The sequence below is a fragment of the Corapipo altera genome, unplaced genomic scaffold, assembly GCF_003945725.1.
Source record: "Corapipo altera isolate COAL_440 unplaced genomic scaffold, ASM394572v1 61286, whole genome shotgun sequence".
Lineage (NCBI taxonomy): Eukaryota > Metazoa > Chordata > Aves > Passeriformes > Pipridae > Corapipo > Corapipo altera.
In genome coordinates, this window is record NW_020884907.1 from 6,535,158 (window position 1) to 6,550,838 (window position 15,681).

At 43.3% G+C, this 15,681-nt stretch overlaps 1 protein-coding gene across 3 annotated transcripts in view; it reads left to right on the plus strand.

The window, feature by feature from the left end:
- Positions 1-1,367: 1,367 nt before the first annotated feature.
- Positions 1,368-15,681, plus strand: part of ECPAS (Ecm29 proteasome adaptor and scaffold) — a 60,329-nt gene continuing 46,015 nt past the window's right edge. Inside the window, exons 1-4 of one of the 3 annotated variants that reach the window (XM_027652628.1) lie at positions 1,368-1,460; positions 9,950-10,080; positions 13,469-13,585; positions 15,162-15,280. In XM_027652628.1, coding sequence (XP_027508429.1) covers positions 1,439-1,460; positions 9,950-10,080; positions 13,469-13,585; positions 15,162-15,280 — 389 coding nt within the window. In that variant the 5' untranslated portion in view covers positions 1,368-1,438. Of the gene's footprint in view, positions 1,461-1,704; positions 1,810-9,949; positions 10,081-13,468; positions 13,586-15,161; positions 15,281-15,681 lie in introns of those variants that run through there. The other 2 variants (XM_027652627.1, XM_027652629.1) reach the window with 2 other exon arrangements.

A 15,681-nucleotide genomic window follows, 5' to 3' on the forward strand; every position in this document is an offset into this window, starting at 1 on the left:
ATAATACAATGAGTACGATTATACAGACAAACAATTGGTTTTAACCCACAAAACCCAAATGTATAACCCAGCACCCTGGGGCATGAACAGAGTGGTGTTCTTTGGGCCCCCTGAGTCCAAAGTAAAGGGAGAGGGGGGAAAACCTGTTGGTGAGAGTGCTGTTGCAGTCTGGTCAAAAGTGGTGGTTGCAATCCGGTCGAGGGTGGTGGTTGCAGTCTGGTTGAGAGCAGTGGTCTGCAGTCTTCCTCTGGATCCCACGAGTGGTTCCAAAAGTCCCAAGACTCCAAGATTATATATTCTCCAGTTCAGGCACGAATGCTCAGTACTTCCCTGGGGAGGGGGGTGGGGTGTTCCTCAGTGGGTGTGAGGACAAAAACATCCTTCTATCTCGCAGGCCTCTTAGCACCTAGCTTGTAGCCTGATGAGTCAGGCTGCTCTGGGCAGAGGGTGCAAATAGTCTATTGACAACAGTTTCTGGGAAATGGCATGGAAGGCTATAGAATACACAGTTTTGGGTTACACCCATCCAGTGATGAACTGGGCCCAGCTGTTCTAACAAGGACTCTCCTCCTTTTCTTAGCTTTTGTATCTGAGCTGACAGCATAGGGTCTGGAATATCACTTTAGTTAATTTGGGTTCACTGGCCTAGTTGTGTCCACTCCCAGAATCTTGCCCACCCCCAGCCTACTGACGGAGGGTGGAACCTTGGAGAAAGCAGTAGCCAAAACACTGGTGTGTTGTCAACACCTTTCTAGCTACCAGTGGAAAGTACAGAACTGTGAGGGCTGGTGTGGGGAAACGAACTCCATCTCAGCCAGACCCAATACACAAATGAAGCTCTGACACTGTCACTTAGACTCACTTCTGCCCTGGGACTGGCCCTTGAGCTGTAGGGAGAGGTCATCAACTGCTCCCGTGCAACCTGCTCAGTCGCAGCAGTAAGGAGGCTGGGGACACTTTGTCTGCAGTGCCCCAGGGGCGCCTCTTGGTTGCCAAGATGATTCTTACGGAGACCACACGTGGCATGGCAACGCTTGAGAGAAAGACGCTGTGTGGTGGTCGCACCTCTCTCTCTTGTGGTCTGAGCAAGCCGAGAAGGGCACGCGGGGAATTTTTCGGAGCAGCTTTATCCCTCCAGTATTCCAGGCTTTGGAATACAGCGGCTTGGCAGCGCCGCTGGTGTCGGTGCTGGGCGGGGGTCTGTCCGTGGGTCTGTCCGTGGGTCTGTCCGTGGGTCTGTGCCCGCCGTGGGCGGGGCCATGTCGGGCAGTGGGCGGGGCCGTGCCCGTCTCTCGGTCGGTCTGTGCCCGGCCGTGGGCGGGGCCATGTCGGGCAGTGGGCGGGGCTCGCCGCCTGCCGGCGCACTCACGGCCGCGCGGGGGCGCCCCGCGCCGCTCCCGGTGCCGTCCGAGCGCCGCCGGGCCCCGCCGGAGCCGCCATGGAGGTCAGCGCGGACTCCGGTCAGTGCTGCCCCCGCAAACCTCCTCCTCGGGGCCCGCCGGGCGGGGCGGCGGCGGCGGCGGGGCCAGGGCGTGTGCGCGGCGGGGGCGGGCGGCGGGGACGGCAGGTCTCTCTCTAAATATAAACCGGCGGTGACTGAAGGGCGGGCTTTGCCGCTGTCGAGGGCAGCCGCAGGGAGGAGGAGGGGGAGGAGGAGGGGAAGGAGGAGGAGGAGGAGGAGGAGGAGGAGGGAGGTGGCCGCCGGCCCGGTGCCGGTGCCGGAGCGAGGTGGGAGGTGCGGAGCGTCTCTCGCCGCCTCCCCTCCCTCCCCAGCCGGCAACATGGCCGCGGCCGCCCAGGACGAGCTCAGTAAGTGGCCGAGCGCCGGGACTGGCAGAGGAGGCGGGCGGGCGGGCCGGGGTCTCCCCGCAGCGGATCCGCTCTGCGGCGGGGCCCGACCCGCTACCCGGCCGGGCGGTGACGGCAGCGGGGCCGGGCCGGCCTTGGGCGGCCATCTCGGGAAGCGGAAACCGAGAGCAGCGGCGCTTCCCGCATCCTGGCCCCTCGGCGGGCGGCGCGGCTGTACCCTCCGCCGCCGGCTGCGTGACCTTGCGGGGAAGGGAGCCCAGGGGCGGCGGGACCCGCGGGCACGGGGAGCTGCCTCAGCCCACCACCCCTGAGCGGGCGCGAGTGGCAGCGCCTCTGCCCGCCAGAGCTCTCGCCCCGTGTTGTTGGACCGCCGTGTTTGAAACACAGAACCGGCGCGAAGACACCGCGGGCAGGCACATCCAGGGGCGGGCCCCGGCCCGAGGTGCGGTGCCGGGCGGGGGATGCGGGAGCGCATCGCCTCCGTGCGGCTCTCGCCACATGACCTGAGGTGCCGCAGCCGCCGGCGTTCGGGGCGGGGGGAGCTCGGCCCTGTGTTCTTGTCACCTCCAAGCCCCTCTCTCAGAGGCTCCGGGGCAGCACACGGTCAGCTGCTCTTTGGAGAAGCCTATGCAACTTTTAAAAAAGCGGTTTTTCTTTCCTTGCCTTTCCTGTCGTGGCATAGAGCTGATTCTTAGCCGTGAAGAATTAATAGCAAGATAACATATGACTCAGCCAAATGAGAGGGCCTTTGGTTGCCCTGAAATAGTACTTGGCAGTCACCAGGGAGGAAGGGCAGGAGAAATACTTCGAACATATTTGTACTATTGGCTTTCAGTACTAAGGCATTTCTGTGTGATATGTCTTCAGGGTTTTTTTTGTTGTGAGCTGCTGTGTAGACAAGCTTTTAGTTCTACTCTTTGTTAGATGTTACTGGAATTAGGCTAAGTGGAACAGGCATATGATAATGGACGTCCTTTATGTAGCCGGATCCCATGGTGAAGTAAGAAGGATCTTGATCCTGCACTGATCCTTGAACTGGAGGACCCAGATGCCATGCTATTTATTCCACTGACAACTGGGGCAAATTGTAATAAAGGCAGTGAAAGCTTTCACTGCTGCTGTCGTCCAAGAGATTCTATTGTCAGCTTTACAATGCTAAAGCGATTCCCTTTGGTGAAACCAGTTGGTGTGAGATCTCTTGCTTGTAACTCCTTGGCATTTATCTGTGTGTAACCTAGCTTCCCAGCCTCCAAATATGATCTTGCAAAAAATTAGTCTTCAGCCATGTGCCTGTTGCTACACAGCCCTTTCCGTTAAACTGTGCTAAAAGGACAAATGTCCCTAAATTGAGATTCGCATTAATAATTACATGTTGTCATTTGGGTTACTTGACCACTACATCCTTCAAAATTGAGAGGGTTTTATTGGTTTGGTTAATTTGTTTGGGGGAAGGAATATCTTTTGGGATTTTTTGTTTGGTTAGTTGGTTGGTTTGTTTTGTTTTTTCCCTGGTACCTTATCTGTCACTGAATAGAAAGTACCATAGTCTTAAAAAAATAATTAAAGCTAATGAAAAAAAGAATAACTTTACGTAGAGAAAGAGGGGGAAACTAAGGTTCTCTATGGGCTTGCTGTCTTTTGATATGTTCGAATAGTTAAATTTCAGGATATTTGGAAAGGAATCCTTTCCTTTTTAGGATAATAGTAGTCTCAAAATAACAAGAGTAATTACTATTAGTTTTAGATTGGTAAACCAGTTTTCCTTGCTTTATATTCACATGGCTATAGGAAGCTTTGTTCTGTAGCCCCAGTCAAACACATAAACTCTACTGTTTGTGTCAACACTGTGTAAGGGTGCTTACTGTTTTAGAGGACAAATTATTTGAATGCAGAATAGGATATGGCAGTTTAAAAAGTAATGCAAGATCAGTATGTTTGCCCTGAAGCCATAAGAGTTCAGATGCCAGAGTCGCAAGTTAATCTTGAGTGACAACAGTCAGCCACTCAAATGGAGAACCTATGCCTGGCATATTGCACATATTGGGATTGTAGTGTGCTATTCAAGCTTTTACATAAGCTTTCCTATAAAATGGAAGAATGGGATGGAAAAAAAGATAATATATTCCTCCCTGCAACAGGCCTTCCCAATCTTTTCTGGTCAGATCTTGTAAAACAGCCTGGTGAGTGGCCTACTTGTCTAAGTGCTCCTGTATATTTTTTGGCAGTAGGCACAGAATGGGTTACTGGTAGAGCCAGGAATAGCACTAGCAACTCCTGACTCACTGTTTGCTGCTGTAATCATACTAAATGTAGTTTCTCCCAGAGTCTAATACCATTTGAACAAGAATTTGACTCCTATTTTAGTAGTTGCACAGCAGACGAGAGCTTTATTCTTTCTTCTGCATGTGGAATAGTGCCTGAGACAATTGCCTGGCTCTGGAGAGATCAAAGGCTGTGTTTGAGCTTTTGCTTTAGCAGGGCCCTGCCCCTAAATCTACCCCTGCCATCCAGGAGGTGAAGTTGAAATGCTTTTGTGCCCAGGAGTCTATTTGATGTAGGGCCTTCTGGAGAAGTGTGGGGGAATGCTAGTGAGATGTAATGGTTCTACAGAGTTCAAGTAATAGAGGAGGGTTTCAGGTTTTTTTGTTTGATTTACTGAAACAATTCTAGAAATTACTTATTTTGTAGCAGTCACACCAATCTGTCAAAAAGATGCTTTTCAGGAAAGCGAAGACAAATTCTGACAGCATACACAGTTTTTTGCTATCCCGGTCTCTGCTCTGTTTGGCAGAGGACTTGGACTCTCTTTTTAGTTCCTCGAATGCTTTAGTGGTTAACGGTCAAATTATGAAGTACAGTTAGTTTGACATGTCCTAGCTCTAGCAGTTCCTGGAGTCAGTTTTCATAAAGGAAGGGTGTCTTTTATTTGATACCCAGCTACACAAATAAACATTGCCAAGGGGTCTGTGTGGAACACCTGATGTGCTGTGCATAATATCCGTAAGTGCCAGAGGAAGCTAATTTGACATGGAGCTGTGGTTAGCTGAACTGAGAGAAGATTTATGCCATAAAATTGTGGATAAATAGTGACATAGCTATCTCAATAAAGCCCTTGTTAATGGCATCTTCCTTCCTTTTTTTTTAATTTAAATAATGAAAGTAAACTCTTTGAATTTTTGGCTTTATAGAGGTAGCTATTTTACTGTTTATCCATATTTTTATCCTTTCTGTGTCTTTCTCTCTGTTGTTGTTGCCTTTGGCAAGCTCTGGTATTTATATTTACCAAATGAAAGGAAAGGGCATGTTGTTTCTGTGAGCAGGCTATGGGGTTTTGCTGTTGCCTTGGGAGACTACAAGATCAGTTCTGAAGTAACAAAACTTAAAATAACTCTGATCCTTTTATGGGCAGTGTTGCAGGATTTGGAAGTTCATAAGGCACCAGTTGTCACAACAAGGCACAAGTCTTGTTGTCAATATGGCTTTCTTATTCAACTTGTATACATTACCTATGTTTTGAAAGCTATTCATTTCCTTTTTGCATTTGCAAGGTGGTTAAGTACTGAAACCTGTGTTCCTCCTTGTAGTCTTAAATGGAGATTGGAAAAAACAAGAAGTGCATTTTCTCACAGATAGGTAGCTGCATTGCCATGGTAACTTGGGGATTTCAAATTCTAAATACACTATGTCTGTTCACAAAAATTGGACACTGCTCTTGGAAACAGGGATACAAAGATACATCTTGTTTTCCTGGCCCTTTGTTTCTGTTACATACAGTGAAAGGAAATGTCTTCTTCATATGCAAGGCCTGTTGTTAAGTTCTCCATATGTGTTTGTCCTTTCATAAACACCTTTTTTTTTCTTCAAGAAAATGCCACAGAAAATTTTAATATTGTGTAAAAGTACTGCATAGCACCGTGGAAAGAAAATACATGAATAACTGTTACAAATTCTGCATGGATTTAATTGTATGTATTTTAAAACTATAACTACTTAGTTTTTCTACTCGTGCACTTAATTCTTGTTTTTGTTGTTTGGGTTTGGGGTTTTTTTTTCAGTCCATAGTAAAATGGTAACTGTCTTAACTGTGGCACACGTATGATGTTTCTAAGACTAATTATTAAAATAGACATCATTTCTCAGGTGCTTGTAATGGAGTGAGTAAGTCTGGCTGGGACTATGGTTGGCACATAACTTGTAGGCAGATTCTGGGTGCCATAGCAATCATCTTTCTTCTCAAGGAATTGTGTCCAGCTTTCATGTTATTAAAGGGAAACTTGCAAGAGTATTCCGAAACTTGTGAATTCTGTGATGTGCTGATTTAATCTTATTTGTGTTATTTTTTTCCAACAGTCCTTGCCAGAGCAAGGGGGTCTTAACATGAAGTGAATCTAGGATGCTCACAGTGATCTCGGTGATTCCTACACCTTTATGTTTCTTCTGATGTGCAGTTTCTTATTGGAGAGGTTTTTGTAGAGCCCTGCAGGACTGGGCACAGGGATTTCCAGTTATGTTTCCAGTGAGATCTCCTTCCTTTCCCCCTTTCTCCCTTTCACTTTTGACTTTCTCACTGTAGAAATGAAATAATGGCAATCTTTGGGTTTTTTTGTAGTGTAGTTTGTTGGGGTTTTTTTTTCAGTTCTCTGAACTGCATTAAAAGTTGGTCCTTTGCCTCTGATAGCTTGTTCTTCCCCCAGCCCCACATTCCTCAAAGTTGAACTGCAGTAGATTGAGTGGAAGTACTTTTATAAACCTGTATAATTGACTAATACAGAGGGTGCTGTAGGTGGGAACCAATACCAAGGAAACAGTACGTTCAACCATCATCTGAAATTTAGGACTGTGAGATTGAAGAAGCCTTTGTAAAATCTCAGATCTCTAAAGTATCGGCATTTTAGATGGAGATAAAGATATCCTTGCCAAGTGTCATCCCTCCATTACTTTTCTTCCACTTCTTCCAGAAAATTTTAAAATTTTCTTTTACTGTATTAGCCAACTTTCAAAAGGAAAAACTGTAGGAAATCTGTCACTGCAGGGACTGCATTTTAAGTTCAGTGATGACTGGCAAAGGTAAAGACTGATATGCATAAAGCCTCCTAGTTAAATTTTAGTGCTCTTACTGTCAAGTTGTAGTAAGATTGTGTAGTAGTTAATTTCAGTTTCTAAGGCTTTTTTCAAACAGTTTTTGTCCTTCCACCCCCCTCCTTCCCCCAGGGTATGTAGTAAAGCAAGTTAGGTCTCTTGCTTTACTTATTTTTATCATATAACCTGGTGGTTCTCTCCTAACATTACAATTGTGTAGTTTCACATTCGGCAGGAGGAGCTGTAAAACCAGGTGGAGAAGGCTTTAGCTTTATACTTAAAAACTTGTGAAGTGCATGATGTGGGGGAATGAGATGGGTTGTGAGCAAACCCTTTGTCTTGTTTGATGTCTGGTGCATAGTGGTGTGCTCACTGGCATAGGCTGGGTGGAGGCTGTGAGGAGACAGAAGAGGGAAAGACGCTTGCCCGTGCCAGCCATCAGGTCTGCAACACACATGGAAGTAGGACACAGCTTCTGAGACCAAGATACTTTATCTCCAGTGACTTTCCTGGACCATTGTGTGTGGTGCTTTAAATCTCCAGGGTTTATGCTTTCCTGTAATGAATTCTGTCAGCTTGAAAGATGGTCTTAATTGTTAGAATAAAAACTGTGGAGAAAATGGTTGATGTGCAGTACTTGGGAGGGTTTATAGCTCTTTGTTTTCCTGTCCCACTGCTATGGATACAGGCTGCATCAGCAGCATGGGAGGGTGCTCTGACAAACTCCTGACCAGTTTCCTAACTACAGCAGGCGACCAGTATCCTTGAATTTTTTGAAGAGTCCAGTTGTCTTTATGGTTAAGGGAAGGATACCTAATGACAGGATAAGGGCTTAACTGACTATGCAGCAGAGATTTGAGAAAAGTAATAATCATATCTCACAGGCAGCATAAACAAGGGGGTAGCTTTTTGTCCTCCTTGTCTCTATTATTAGTAGTAGTGTTAGTATTATGGCTGCTGCTGCTTTTAACAGCAGAATAATGGAGGAAGCTGGAAATGGGGTAGATGCTTGCAATTCAGTACATTGCTGCATTTCCTGAGGGTGCTTGCAGAGTGGTTTCTGTGCCTTCAGAAGGAGTGTGTGTGTAGTCCAGTGACAACCACAAATGGCTTTTTCTTAACACTTGTGTCTGGTCTGTTGCTATGTGAAGGAACATGTTGGGTAGGTTCGTTCCTCAGTTGACTTACTTGAGGATGGTGGATCTGGAGCGTTATTCTGGAGTTCTAGGTCCAAGGGGAAAGATTTCATAATTTTATTCATTGTTTGCTATTTCAGCTGCTTGGTGTGACTTCAGTAGTCCCCTAGTGCTGGTGGGATTGGGAGACACCAAGGATGTCCTGGAATGGGGGAATCATTGGCAGAGGAGGGAGGGTGGAGAAGTATGACAGGAAAAGGAAGGTGAAGAGAGAAGTAAATTGTTAGGATTGAAAAAAAAATTAGAATATGATATAAATGTCCTGAAGCTGTTGACTATCTGACATCCTGACTGTTCCATGAAATTTGTCTGAAGCAAAAGATTGAGTTACAACTCAGTTTACATTATAACTGCTGCAAAGTTTTGACTTGTAGTTTTGTTGACAGTAAAATTTCATAGTCCTCTGTCTTTTCAGCTCTCTGTCATATTTACTCAGTAGAAAATGAAATCTTGGAAGTGGTATGTTTGTTTAATTTGTGTCTAGCAGAGGAGGAATGATGCTGTGACAACTCTTAGTGCCGAGATAGCACAGGTTTTAAAAATAGGATAGTGAAGGCTTCTGAAGTTACATCATCATAGGTTTGCTGGCTAGAGCTGTATTTGCATTTTAGCATCCCTTTTGTTCACTTTGGTTCCAGCCAAGTATCCGTTCACCTCAGTCTTTACCTCTGCCCTGTACCAGTGCTTTTTTTTCTCTCTCTTTTTTTTTTTTTCCTACTGTAGTCCTTTATAGCCAGGTCAATGATCCTCCTCTGCTGAGGGAGGCTTCTCCTTGGTCTCCGTCTAATCTCAGTTTGCAACAGGTCACTATAGATTAGTCTTTGGGGGAATGATTTTCGCCTTGTAGGATGTCTTAAGACCTTTATTCCATCAAAAGCCCTGAGTTTCCTTGCTGCCTGTGGGTTTGGTCTGCGTTGCTGCAGGATAACTAACAGATGCTCCTGATCCTGTACACAAAGACTCTTCTCAGTCCAGGTGTTGGGAATGCCGCTGTTGCTGGATAGGCTTTGCTTTGCTTCACTTCTGGTGTAGCTGTTGGGGCAGCTGCATGTTGGCACTTAAAATAAGGACTTTTCCCTTGTTTTTGTAAAGACAGATGGTCCTCAGCCCTTGTGCTTGAGCTGTTCACAGAAGATTTTGGTCTTATCTGTTTACTTGAAATGTGTTTGTTTGTTTGTTCCTTCCTGGGTTTGGGGAGTAGAGCTGCTGGCTAGAGGAAGGTGAATTTGTTACAACGCTAGAGCAACTTTTTAGAGTGATAATAGGGTCTTCGTGTTTTAAGGTACAGCAACATGTCCTACATTTCACACTTATGAACTTACTCCTGTGGATGTTAGTGCTATCTCTTGGAAAATAAATCAATTGTAACAAACCAGTAACTGGTTCAGCAGACACTTTTATAACTTTGTACAGATTTCCTGGGAGACCCGAGTGCCCCAAGGGAAAGTTGTGTGCTGGGCAGGTTAGCCTCTGTCAAGATGACCCATGAATACTCCCATGAATATCAAATTTACCCTGGAACAGCAGTCTCGAGCTTCACTCTTGCTTGTTGATTGTGCTTTCAGGTGTGCAGCCTGTTCCTGCAAAAGAAGCCTTATTTGCTTCTCTCTCTGTTAGAAGTAGTCTCCATATAATTGTGCAGGCTAGTACTGGAAGCCATCAGGCTTGTTTCTGCCATCAGTAATTTAGTGTTAAAAATACAAGATGCATCTGTGCTGAGTGCTGTTGAGATATAAGTACTCTAATAACATTGTGTAGCATTTCTTAAAAGCCCATTAGGGGATGTTCTGAAAAAGTTGTTTTCTTGCTACAGCAATTTCGAGTTTCAACCAGTTTCTCTTTTTTTTTTTTTTAATTAACTGCAGATCAGCTGGAACGTGTGTTCTTGCGTCTTGGCCATGCAGAAACAGATGAACAGTTACAGAACATCATTTCCAAATTCTTACCCCCTGTTCTCCTTAAGCTATCCAGCACGCAGGAGGGAGTTCGCAAAAAGGTAAGGGTTCATTTTACCATAAAGGTATGTTGTCCTGATCAGGAATAAGGAAATGCCCTTGATGTATCATGATTTGCATGCTGTTCTCCATGGAGAAAATTACTCTTTGAGAAAAAATTGTTGTGACCCTAATATATATTATGTTTATATTATAAGTTTATTATACTTGTCAGAACTTAACAAAACAGTCATTGCTTGTAGCAGCAAGGCTTTTGCAGATGTGTGGAGGCTGCATTTGTTTCCACTTGAGGCCAGTTAGCTCTGAGTTAGCTGGAGACTGAGCCTTACTGCTGTAGGGACAGTTGGCTTCCAGATTAGGTCTGTTGTCCTTCCAACCTGACTTAGGGCACATGTGACGCAAGCTTGCTTCTGTGCATGGTATGCCATGAAGACCTACCCATTGATGTCCTTCATTTGGCTGATAACTGGAATAAGAACAGTAACCAAACAATTTTGAAGATGGAATTTGATACCTAGCGGAAGGAATTCAGTTCCATGCTACAGAAGGCAGCTTTATCACAGAATTCATTCAGGTACATTAATATGTACTTGAATGACCAAACTGTTTGGTCTTTGCCTCTAACCAGGCACAGGAACAAGGACCAAGCAGTTTCAGAGGTGGAATTTAAGATGTACCTGGGGAATTCAGTTACCAGCATTAGGTTTTAGGTCTGGTGATAGAAGTGGACCAGAACCTTTTGAAGCAGTGTGCAGATGAAGTGTTGGGGGTTAGAGATGGAAAAGAAGCTTTTCATAATCCCCTCTTTGTCTTGTGGAAATAGGGAAATGGTCATACCTTCACAGGATTTTAGTAGATTTCAGAAGCTACAAGTGACTATAGCACAGATTTTTCTCAAAGTTCTGCACAAAACATGGTCCTAACAATGGTTACATGAAAGTGTATCTGTAGATGTCAAGGCATTCCACTATGCCAAAATATGGATACTGCAGCTGAGATGGAGTGTTCTTCTGCATGCCTGTTTACCATGTGCACTTGAAGCTCTGAAGAAAAGCATTTCGCTAGCTGGTGGAATTTCTTAGGGTATTTTTGTATGACATTTTTTCCATAATCTGGAATGTGTTGTCATTTATTTTGGGCTGTTGTGAGATTCAGGAAAGAAGGAGGACTACTCTTTGGAAAATTAAATTTTAAGAAGCTTCTTGAAATCTCACAGCATACTTATGGTGTATTGTAGTAGTAGTACTGTTAGTAGTTTTTTTGTGTTAGAGTGAATGATAAAATAGAATGCATTTCTTCTTCCTTTTATATGGTTAAACTATAGATTTTTATCTACATCAGATGACGATAGTATAAGCAATTATAACACTTCCATGTACTTCTTAGTATTTGTCGAATTCATTGCAGCTGTGGAAATTATCCTGAGTTCTGCTCTTGCCATATCAGTGAAGGCATTTGACTTTTTCAGGCCATGGTTTGACAAATGAGTTAAATTCTACTCTAGGATGTCTTCTACAAAATCATTTACCCTACCAGTGTCACACAAAGAACTAATCCAGAGTAAATTCACTCTGCTGGTTCAGATGTGCTCCAAGAATTATTTTTGCACTGGCAGCATTTGTGCCAGACTGAACACCCTGTCTCTTTAAATGCAGCCCAGATGATGCCAGCAAAAACATAAGAAGTCATACTTGAAAGTGCTGACATTCACTTGGTTCGGGTCTGAAGACTACTGCTGGATGAGATCCTTAGTGCACTGGTTTGATATTAATGACTAGAGAAGCAGGGCATGAGCTAAACCCTCATGCATATCCAAATCCAACCATGTCTTTTCTTACCAGCCACCATTGGTAATTTGAACATGTTCATCAGGGTCAGTACTAGTTGTATTTTCTACTCTTTCTCAAAGAAAGATCTGTGCAGACAAGTTTTTTCCTTTTCAAAATAGCATGAATTTTTGACTTATTATAATAAATTGACAGCAGCAAAATTTGATAGCTGTCAGCATTACTTAGTTTGTCAGCTTATCTCTGGTCTCAATCACATGCTTGTGGTCAGCTCTGCAGTTTTGCTGGATTATAGCTGAACATTATTTTGTTTGACACTTAGTCATGGAGTGGATGCAAAGATGGTGTCTTAGCTCAGTGAAGTTCAGCACATGTATGTTTCTATTACAGACTTCAGTGACAGCAGTTTAGCTGTTTTTTCAGCATACTATGACCAAGGTAATGATCCCTCAAAAGCACAGGACATCCTAGCTTTTTGATTTTAGTTGCTTGAAGTCAACATGAATCTAGGACTGGCTCTGTCTGGTTTTACTGAAACTGAGTTGATTTCATCTAATGTCACTTATATTTTGCGCCACCTTGCCATGAGAATCTGATAGGGTCTGCAAGTGAGGTGTAGATGTTCAGTGTGATTTCTCAGAATGGATATTTGTTCCAGAGTAGAGTTTTGTAGTTTTTCAAGTTACTCCATTCAGTTATGTTATCTCATTGAGTGGGTTTACAAATGACACTTTGCTGATGCTATGCTAAGAATAACTTAATGGGATTGTAGAATCATGGGATAATTCAGCTTGGAGTGGACCTTAGAAGGTCTCCAGACTAATCTCCTATTTAAAACAGTCCATTACAAGTTCAGTTCAGGATGCTGAAGGTTTTACCTCTGAGGATAGAGACTGTACAAACTTTCTGGGCCCCGACTTCACAGCTTGAGAGTCCTCATCATGAGAAAGTATCACTTTGCACCCCTCTGGTTTCAACACACTATGGCCCTGGCTTAGCTCACTGTTCACCAGAGCCTGGGACCATCCCCCTACCACAGCAGTTGCCTGTTCTCATTGGCATTGCTGCTGGGCTCTGCCTGCCCAGGGCATGGCTGCACATTGCTCCTGCCTGACAATCACAGCGTTCCCGTTGGCTTCCCCTCTTGGTTGAAGCATCTAAGTTCTGTAATGTTCCACTCCAAATGTAGTTCTCATACTTGATAACTTTATCATGGGTGGGCGTTTTTTCATAATATTTTTTGTTTGTGTCATGAATTTGACTTATTCTGCAGCCCAGTATAGAGCAGCAATGCAGATTTCCAAGCCAGGCTCAGTTTTGAGGGATAGTAACCAACTGTAGAAAGAACTGGTCGTCTTCACTAATCCTTTCTGATATTTCTCCTGATGGAAGTTATTGGTTGTATTATGCTTTGGGGCTTACATGTTTGTCTTAACAGTGACTTGAGACATGTCAAAGTGGTTTCAAGATAATCCACTAAATGATGGCTGCTGTTTTCTTAGGGATTAAATAATCAGTAAGCTCAGGCCTGATTTGTTTATAATAGGCCTACCTGGTGGACTGAGGGTGATGCATGGAGTCCAAAGCAGTAAAATTAACAGTGCTTCTTTCAACATTTTTCGGTTTTTTTCCTTCCTGTCAGGTCATGGAGTTGCTGGTTCATCTGAATAAGCGCATCAAAAGTCGTCCAAAAATTCAACTTCCAGTAGAGACATTGCTAGTTCAATATCAAGATCCCTCTGCAGTGTCTTTTGTCACTGTAAGTGTCTGTTCTTCCAAGAATGGTTGCTGCTTTGCTTGTAACAAGCAGAATATTCTTTAAAGCTCTTGTATCTAGCTCTGTCAGTTTTCGTAGTAAGTATGTTATTGTTACAAGGTTGAAGTTTTAAGAGCTTTTTTTAAACTGAAGTTATAGTCTGGTATGGGTGAAACTTAGTTTCATAAAGCATTTTTCAGTTTAAATTAGTGATAATTACTCTTGATATCTTGTGAATGCATGAATTGTCATTGTGTGTATTGTAGAGGGTCTATTCGTTGGTAGGAGATGTATCTTGCAAGCAGCCACCAATCCTTATCCTAATATGTGTAGAGATACCACCTGTATCTCTGAACACATGAGGACCTGTATTTTTATGTGGGTTTAGGATCAGGACCTTAGCTGAGCAGGAAAAGATGAAAAAAAAAGTTATTTTATAGATGGCAAAACTTTACTAATTATTTCATTCAATCTGGTTTAAAAAGTGAAAATGGTTTAAAAATGTTTTTGTGAAACCATGAGACAATTTGCATTTCAGTTTTGGTAGATCTATTGCAAACCACCACCATGAAACAAAAGTGATAAAATCATAGGGAAACTTTGTATTTTTCATTATACTATTCAGTCATGAGTAGTATAAATTAAAAACAACATCTTGGGAATTCATGGAGAAATATTTAGACTTTAAACAGCAGTAACATAGAAGTAATCTTAGATTGTCTTAACGCAAGTGGCATTACTGGCATTCCCCTTTTAGAAATGGCTAAGGGCATCTAGGGTGGATGTGTGTTGTAGAGCAAAAAGAACTATCTTGTTTAAAGACATACTTGACATAAACTGTGCTTTTGGCTGAACATGTCAAAAACCTCTTTTCATTCATGTGTCTCAGTGATGCATCTTGTTTTGCGTCATAAGGCTTCATAATACTTTAACTTAAATGCCATCCAAAAAGTAGCGTAGCTCTTGCCTCTTCAGCACTTCTTTCAGCCAGGTCATTGAACACAGCTGTTACCTCTGCAGTTCTTGGCTGACTTTAGAGCAGCAGGACAGCAGTTAGATAGTCTGGTGTTCAGTATTGCTCTGCTCTGCTGTCCTGTCACTGGATTCTTAATGGCATTTGCAGCTTTTAATTATGATTTAGAAACATGTTTTCAAGAGAAACCTTTCCTATGCTGCTGACTTTGTATTTATGCAATACTGCTCTCTATTTTATTTCAGAAATAGATGAGAGAGAACATTACATTTGCTTTCCTTGAAGCTGTTGCTCAGATATGGTTGCTTTTAGTGAAATTGGCAGTGAATAAGACAAGCCAGAGAGGTTTTTTTTTGCATTGTTCATTTCTGCATTGTTTTTTTCCACCTTTTGAAGTGGACGCCCAGCAAGACCTACTCTGAGTAGTTATTGCTGAGCCTGCCTTTCAGTAGCTATCAGTCCTACGAGTCTTAGACTTAAGAAATTGGTCTTCCAACACATATGTTGTTCCCAACACCCAGTTATGTAACACAACATACAAGAGTTTAAAGAACACATACTTGTTTTGCACTCTTGCAATACTATGTGCTTTTTCTACTCCTTTAGAATTTTACCATAATTTATGTTAAGATGGGATACCCCCGTCTGCCTGTGGAAAAACAATGTGAATTGGCTCCAACCCTTCTTACTGCAATGGAAGGGAAACCTCAGCCACAACAAGACAGGTATAACTACTTATTTTTGTAGTGAATTCTATTGGTATTGTTTTAGTAAAATAATTTGTATCAGTTTGTTAAAATATTTCTTTCCCTGGGTACTATCTTCATTGTTTGGGATGTTCTTGGCTTGTACGGTTTGGATCAGCAATCCAGTAGTTTGGATGGTATGAAGAATTCATATAGTCTACTGTTGTAATAGTACAGGATCTGCATCAGCAGACTCCTTGTATGATAAGAGGCCTGTGTTATGACAGAAATTAAATGCCTGTCCATATCCCCCATACATCTTCATCAAATTCTGGTTTCCGGCTTAAGGTCAGACCTTCAGTAAATATCCTCTGTCTAGCAGCAGGAACAGCACTAGATGTTTCGTATTGGCCACTCTAAATTGAGAGAGAGTCAAAATT